At 40.3% G+C, this 7,529-nt stretch overlaps 3 protein-coding genes across 3 annotated transcripts in view; 2 read left to right on the top strand and 1 right to left on the bottom strand.

Annotated features, from left to right (window-relative positions):
- The first annotated feature begins 203 nt into the window (after nucleotides 1–203).
- SARC_00209 (hypothetical protein) lies at nucleotides 204–1,833 on the top strand. Its single transcript, XM_014306130.1, has 5 exons — nucleotides 204–301; nucleotides 433–531; nucleotides 846–922; nucleotides 1,316–1,439; nucleotides 1,654–1,833. The coding sequence occupies exons 1-5, from the start codon at nucleotides 275–277 to the stop codon at nucleotides 1,687–1,689; spliced, it is 363 nt and encodes a 120-aa protein (XP_014161605.1). The 5' UTR covers nucleotides 204–274; the 3' UTR covers nucleotides 1,690–1,833.
- A 313-nt stretch (nucleotides 1,834–2,146) lies between these two features.
- Nucleotides 2,147–6,333, bottom strand: SARC_00208 (hypothetical protein). Its single transcript, XM_014306129.1, has 5 exons — nucleotides 6,118–6,333; nucleotides 4,416–4,463; nucleotides 3,681–3,783; nucleotides 3,159–3,229; nucleotides 2,147–2,897 (listed from the first exon to the last, which is right to left on the bottom strand). The coding sequence occupies exons 1-5, from the start codon at nucleotides 6,184–6,186 to the stop codon at nucleotides 2,847–2,849; spliced, it is 342 nt and encodes a 113-aa protein (XP_014161604.1). The 5' UTR covers nucleotides 6,187–6,333; the 3' UTR covers nucleotides 2,147–2,846.
- Nucleotides 6,334–6,943: 610 nt separating this feature from the next.
- Nucleotides 6,944–7,529, top strand: part of SARC_00207 (hypothetical protein) — a 10,066-nt gene continuing 9,480 nt past the window's right edge. Inside the window, exon 1 of the mRNA XM_014306128.1 lies at nucleotides 6,944–7,289. Coding sequence (XP_014161603.1) covers nucleotides 7,085–7,289 — 205 coding nt within the window. The 5' untranslated portion in view covers nucleotides 6,944–7,084. The remainder of the gene's footprint in view (nucleotides 7,290–7,529) is intronic.

Raw genomic sequence — 7,529 nt, 5'->3', positions numbered from 1 at the left:
TTTCTGTGTTTCTGTATGTATTCCCATTTACCTCAATTTTATGTAAACTAACTAGCTGTTATTTGCTTTGAAACTTACTGTATCTATAATTTTGTGCACTTAGTTTTTGCTTTCGGTTTTTCACTAAAAACAATGTATAGTTAGGATTGATTGTTGTATACACACACCTGTACAACTCACATGTCTGATCTGACACCTTAGACACGTTTTTGTCATCTCAGGAGTGGTTGAGGATGCTTCAACTACTTCTTGTTACGCAAAGCAAGGGAAATTCATGATGATCAACTCAAGGTGTATTAAGGTAGGCGAGCAGCATGTATTTTGAACATTTCTACACCTGCGATAAAAAATTACAATCCATCTTTGTTTGCCATCTCCAAATAGAATAATGAACTTGGTGTACACGGGTATTTCTCTTTGTTCTTTATTCAGGGTATAAGCATATTGGGAGGCGAAGCGATAAGCAATCTCGAACCGACGCCTTTGAATATGGACAGAGTGAAGCAACGATATGCGAAGGCCGTCAATAAGGTAGCGTCCTCTAGCAGTTCTTCACCAAATATTCTTATTATTCGATTTGAATTTGCCTGGTAGCTTGGAGGCATACACTTTTGCTTGAAGCGAAGTTTTATTTGTTTGTTGCATTGATGGATATTTAGTACTGCAAATCAGCGCAGCCCAATGGCATTGCATTCATATTCCATTCCCCTGCTTCTATGACCGCCCGCTCAGCGCAGTATATCAGCATTCTTTCACATACACACTCGCATACGAACATGATTATTCCAACGTGGATGCGAATGCCTAAGATTTTAGAAACTAACAAATTGCTTAAAAATTCACAGGCGAAGGAAGAAGCGGCTAAGATAAACAAAAACGTTTCACAAGAGGACCAATCAATCTTTAATGCTATTAGTAAAACGTAAGTGCAAACTTAATTTTGTTGTATGGCCTACGATTCAGCAGCGCCGAATTGTTAGTAGTCGCATGCTAGCTCCGATTAGCATTCGTCCACATGCGGAAGAGAGATAATAGTATCAGTAAAATAACTGGGTCGAATACGCATAGCAAAAGTAGACCGTGTACCCCACCATATGCTCTTCTGCTACCTCTGCTTGGTATCAGCCGCGCTCACTATATAAATTGTATCCTATTCGATATAGCCGATAGGTTTCGAATCAAGATGTCACTTGTATGTTGCTTTACGTGCGCTCGCCAATGTGAACAGTGAAATGCGTGAACAGCACAACTTATATTGAAGCTCAACATACATGCTGAGCGTTCCAATTACATTTATCCCCGTCTCCATTGCCAGGCTGCCATGTGCGTGGGACGACAGAAATATTATTGTGCTAGACACGATTACAATCACACCACCATACACCCCAGATGACTGTTCTGGAGATAACATATACATGCTACAACGGGTCCAGAAAGTGGTATGTTTGATCTCTCTTGCTTTTTGCTTTGGCACTAAAATAAATAAATTAGCATTTGTGCGTTTTAGGAGGTAAATTCGACATATGCGCGTTGCATCCACTCCAATATCAACGCTTTTTGTAAATGTTATGATATGGCTTGGTACACGCAAATTCCCACACCCTCCTTATATGAAACATCACCTCTCTCCTTCCCAATCACATACTCACGCAGATCGGACACGAGCGCGCCAAAGGATTTCAGAAATAACGGCACTCAAAACAATAAAAATGAATAATGCATCACTCCCACCCGCGTAGCGTCCACTTGCGACGACCTTTTTAGATTGAAATAAATCGGTAGGTGGTAAAACGGAATGGGTATTACACCCGTGTTGCCACGTGGGTCAATTGTATCGAAATGTCCATTCGAAGGACGCTAATTCTTCTGTGTTCTGCAATATAAGTTACAGACTCGTGTTTGCGCAAAAAGAATGATTTCCTTCAACTTGCCTTCGAGAAATCACCAGATATCTGTGCTTATTTGACCGAGTATCCATCATCGTGCTGACTGAGATGTCGTCCGCTGGAACTGCGCAGAGCACAGACTGGAAGTTGTGCTCTTATCTCTCCTCCTAGTATCTGCATTCTACAGTACTTACAGACCACTACTGTAACTGATACAAAGCCGATGAAAGGAGTGCAGCAATTTCGCTTCGGATTGGTATCGTCCATGCTATGGGTGTTCTAAACTTTAATTTGAGGTCACTGTCCAATATATCGTTGTATTGTTCACATAGGTCGGAACAGGTAGTAAACTGCTTCTTTCGTCGCTAAACACTACGCAGTCGTAAACCCTCGGGCGGGGGTTGGCAGCCAATCAATTAACCACTCTGATTTGATTGTTTGGAAGGCGTCACACTGCGCACGGCTGTATCATATACGTTGAGAGACTGTACAATATATATAGCACCCACGGGGGCTTCAAGCACTAATTAGTCGTTTTTAAGACGGGCCCACCGAAGAGCAAGCGATTCTATGCTGTTTTGGAAGATTGCTTCAAGAACGCCCTGATTTGATCATCTTAACCGCGTGAGTCATGTTGAGGCGTGCCCGGCTGCTGTTCGTTTACTATGAGACTGTATAATACAGTTTTTACGAGAGCTTTAGGCATCAAACAGTTCAACTTTGCAGGGTGGGTAACACCAACTGGCATGTGGCTGTATCATCTGTGTTGCAAATCTGCGACAAAACCACCCATGAAAATACTAGCCACCGTCTGTTTGGACCGTATAGAGGGACACGGCTGTTATTATACCTGCGACTCTAAGAGTGAATTGTCGATGGGCAACCGTTCGTCTGCTTAATTGTATTATCTCGGGTTCCACTGCTTTCCCTTAGTCATTACTGAGACTCATGGACTGGTGATTAGTCCACATCTTCAATTACGGTTGAGGGTGCGTCGGGTTTTGCTACCGTCTATTGTATGAAAAGTGGTCGGTTATGAGGAAAAGCCGTTTGCACACAGTATTTTAGATATACGTAGTTGCGACATATCCAAGCGATATAGCCTTATGTGGTGATTGAGTGCGGTATATTGAGGGTTCAAAAACTACACTCATATCCCATTTCAACATTTTTCATCAGCGGTGCAAATATTTTAACTCCCATTATTACTCGACAGTGGAATCAGTCAGGGTTGCAACAAGAATATATAGCCCGTTTTATCCATCACAATACCTTTGTGTCAATCGCCTTGCCCTCGACAATCAAGTCCACCTCTTCTCGAATCAATTCTTGGGCTAAGACACCTTGAAAGCAGCCATGTCACATAGAAAGAAATCATAAGATGTGCAGCACAGGTCGTATAGATAAGAGAACGAAGTATGAACGTACAATCGGTAGAACTGGAGTGGTGATTTCCGATTATTTTGCAAGCATATCCATGCGCTATGATACACAGACTGCACAGACATCCATCAGCACCCGCCTGGAACAACCAAGAAAACACAAGGCACTGATTTGACAGCCCCCACGCACTCAATGCGAGAAGAAAGATTGGAAAAGCTGCATAGTTGGGAATAGATAGACTGTTGGTGGTTGGTTGATGTAGAGAGGTCCAATATGAAACAAATCCAATACATCCGAGAACAGTTTGGCACATCGACAATCCGGGCACTAAAAAGTATGAACTGGAGAGCAATCAAGCGGAGCTTGGATCAAATCATTTATATCTAGGACAAACTTGGGCAATTAACCTACCAAGTGAGTATAGAGCAGCCCTGGCGAACATCTCTTGCTCCTGGACTGCCCCCGCTGCCAGTATCCTCGCGTGTGCGTATGTGTTGATACGATCCAGCAAGTCCTACATTCGTGATACGCATGTGTGAATATGAGCGGAGATCAGGAAATGCACCGGTCCAAAACTAGAAGATATCAAATATAACGAGAATCCGATTTCTGTACAGCAAATCACCTTACAAAGGCACGGATGAGAAAACCGAAAGATATAAATTTTCCAGATAAATGACAACATATATCAAAAAAAAACTTTACATGCATAAGCACAGAAGAAACCGTACACACATAAACGGTACCATAGTATGTACGTGTCTGATTCGATGAGCTGATGAACAAATGCATCAAGTGGCAAATACGCGCACAGGATCCAAGGGCACTCAAAACGCTGATCTGATGGTATAAAATACGTTGATAGCTGCTGAGAAACCCTTACGACAGTCGCCAGCAACACCTATATTCGGCCGCATTTATTGATCATCAATCAAAACCCAGTGAGACATTCGTGCGCACTTATACATAAAAATATATTTCAATGTTCAAGAACTCGCAGATCTATGTGAAAATGTATGCTATAAAATGTAAGTATGTGAATATTAACAGAGCGTGTAAAAACATACCAGCAAATCAATATATATATATATGTATCCGATAATATGGAGTACAACCTACTCAACAGCAAATCAACCTGAAACATACCGCTGTAGGATGATCGTCGTCACTTTTATGAAGTGTGGCAGCCTTTCCCTTTTATGGTAAATATGCGTTAATAATAGTTTATTATCGTTAGCTCAAAACGATGAAATGCGATGATACTCCTGCATAGAGTGCGTATCACTGCACAGATAACAACCGTTCAACGATATTGGACTTCCTAGTAAAGTGCGGTTAGCTGAGAGCGAAAACGCATATACATCCAATCTGGAAGATCGCACAGTGCTAAAATTTAAATTTTGGTCTGGAGACTTATACACATATGAATGTTTAGGAGCTTAAGGGCGAGCACGAGTTGTTTCTGCTAAACGCCTAGATTGCATCAACAAATCGATGTCTTGACCGTCAATTAGTGTTTTTAAACACAGGTCGAAAACAACATAGTTTCGTTGGTACTAGATAAGTCATAGAATACATGAATACTTTAGAATTCGGGCTGACACTTATTAATACTAAATAGTACAAAAGCTATGATACGGGGCACGGACGAGAGACACGAAGTGCAGATTTGTGAAAAGGTAATAGGCGCAAGACTGTATAACCTAAACAACTAGCTGCCTTGTATATCTCGCTTTGAACGACAACGAATAAAACACGATAATCCACCAGCGTAAGTATGAACTATGCCTTCAGCCATGACTCGTAATACCATACACTGTCCCAAAAAATTGGTTAAAGCAATAACTACCACTTGATTAAACCCTAAAATCGTACAAACTCTCCACCCAATCCGCAAAATTGAGATATATCGCTTCTTACGAACGTAAATTTACTGAAGTATGTATACTAAAATTGATCTTGAAACAAAAGCATACCTTTATTCTGGTATCTACTTTCGACTATAGGTACAGTAACATAGCCTACACGATAAAATTAAATACGAATAAATACATAACCAATAGTATAGATGTACAAATGTAAACACTAATAGAGAAAGGTATATATACAACACTTTTCCTGCAGAACAAAAGAGCTACCATTTTAAACTCAATCATAAATAAGAGTGAGTGATGTGAAACCTCAAAAGGTACATATATACATATGCACGCAAACATACATACGTACTGTGAGAAATACGCATCTATCAATAATTCTATGGCTACTCAAAATACATACAAATGTATAAGTTAAGATGTTATAAATTTAACTAGTCGAATGAAATCAGAATTGTTAATACAGATATGATTAAAGCTATAATTTTGTATCAACGTATATATATATAAGTATATAATTACATATATATATATGAATAATTTTGACAATAAAATAGCATAACAAGTTTATAATATAACAATACAATAATATGATTATATGATTATATGACTATACAAATATATATCTATATCTATATCTGTATCTATATCTATATATATATCTATATATATATACAGACACACACAGGCACACAGGCACACAGACACCCAGACACACACACACACATATATATATATATATATATATATATGCCGTTGGTCAACGGTATTTAGAGTAGACCGGTCACGTACTGCAAATATTTCAATGCGTATAGATACGAACCAGAAGAGCCCAGATAGAAAGTTTCTTATCCGTTGATACATATATATATATATATATATATATATAAATATATAAATCAAATCCAGTAGAAATCATACTTCTATCAAAATCTCTATTCAACAAAAACTTGAGAGGAAATGAAGCAATTTACCCTTTTTTTCCTGACGAGGACTTCTGATTCCGCCTCTGCTCGTGCCCGCGAATGCGCCTGCTTCGGCATCTTGATATACAAGAGTTTACCACAGCTTGGCGTTCAATAGTACCAAAATTGCAACTGAACGCAGTGACGAGTTGTCTGCAATTATAATTCCAGCACTCTGCGTACACTGAGGGAACAATATAAAACTAATTGCCGATTGTTGTTTTGTTCTGTTGTTTGCAATACAAACAGCACATACAGTACATTCATATACATCATTATTATCAAATGTACACTCGAGTCGACAGTCGACACTCAACTCGACACAGCGGACACACAGGTGGATTGACTCCGAAACCTCAGACCATTTTTCGCTACAAGTAACGTTTCAAAACTAAACGTCAAACGTATATCAAAAATGATCGCAAACGTAAAAGATAAATAACATAAACGTTTAACTAACCAAAGATGGATTTTTTAATAAACGTTTATACACGAGAAATGCTGAGATACACAGCTTGGGGTTTCTTGAGACCTTGGCACTTGGCAGTTGGCAGTTGGCACCCCTGTGGGGCTGGGGGGGGCTGGGGTCCTGAGGCTGAGAGGCTTTAGACGCGACCCAAGTTGTTCTGTGCGAACTGAAGAGCACACGCCTTAGGCCCTCAGCACAATGTGCCGGGTGGTAATGGAGCAGGCTTCCGACCAATGGGAAAGTTTACTTTGGCTTTTTGCGAACTTTCAGCTCTGCTGCTTTTCTCCTCCCCCCCCCCCCCCGGCCAGTTCAGTACATATATTTAGCTTCAGGGTGTTTGGTCATCTATATGAACAATGGTTCACTGTCTGCTACATACATATTAACCAAGTGCAGATGTAGACATACTCGACTACCTATCCCATCTAACCCATGTAATAACTATAATTGAACTGGGAAGTATGGCTTTATAGCAGTAGATCTTCCTCGCGCCAATCGAACAGCAATATGGACGAGGTAGAGGCCGTAGGTCCGCGGCGGGGCTCCATACTCAGATCACAAGAAAGTACGGCGTTCACATCCCGGTATACGTCAGATGGGCTGCCGATTAGCGCTGACCGATCACCTACCGCAGTTTTTAGGCAACAGTTTTACCGGATTGGTTACTTCTGCGCAACGCATCCCTTTGTCATCTTCTTCGTGACTTTCATAGGTGTGTTTGGCTTTTTATTTGTTGGACTAGGTCTCGTACATTGGATAGCTGTTTGTAGATTTACAGAATCGACGCGTACTAATATTTTGTTGTTTGTGTACGCAAACATCGCGCAGACACGAGAATAAATGTTTAAATATGCCTACTCAAATGTCATTTATAAAACTTGCACTTGAAGCCATACGAGACTACTCAATAAGCTTATACACCCACACACACACCCACACACAAACATATATA

The sequence above is a fragment of the Sphaeroforma arctica genome (genome assembly GCF_001186125.1).
Source record: "Sphaeroforma arctica JP610 unplaced genomic scaffold supercont1.5, whole genome shotgun sequence".
Lineage (NCBI taxonomy): Eukaryota > Ichthyosporea > Ichthyophonida > Sphaeroforma > Sphaeroforma arctica.
This window is presented reverse-complemented; position numbering and strand designations above follow the sequence as displayed.

Coding starts and splice junctions, on each gene's coding strand:
- SARC_00209 (XM_014306130.1), top strand. CDS start 275: ATGATGATCAACTCAAGGTGTATTAAG. Junction 302..432: donor TCAACTCAAGGTGTATTAAG/GTAGGCGAGCAG, acceptor TTCTTTATTCAG/GGTATAAGCATATTGGGAGG. Junction 1,440..1,653: donor TACAACGGGTCCAGAAAGTG/GTATGTTTGATC, acceptor ATACTCACGCAG/ATCGGACACGAGCGCGCCAA.
- SARC_00208 (XM_014306129.1), bottom strand. CDS start 6,186: ATGCCGAAGCAGGCGCATTCGCGGGCACGAGCAGAGGCGGAATCAGAA. Junction 4,464..6,117: donor TCCTCGTCAGGAAAAAAAGG/GTAAATTGCTTC, acceptor TTACCATAAAAG/GGAAAGGCTGCCACACTTCA. Junction 3,230..3,680: donor GGCTGCTCTATACTCACTTG/GTAGGTTAATTG, acceptor GCTGCTTTCAAG/GTGTCTTAGCCCAAGAATTG.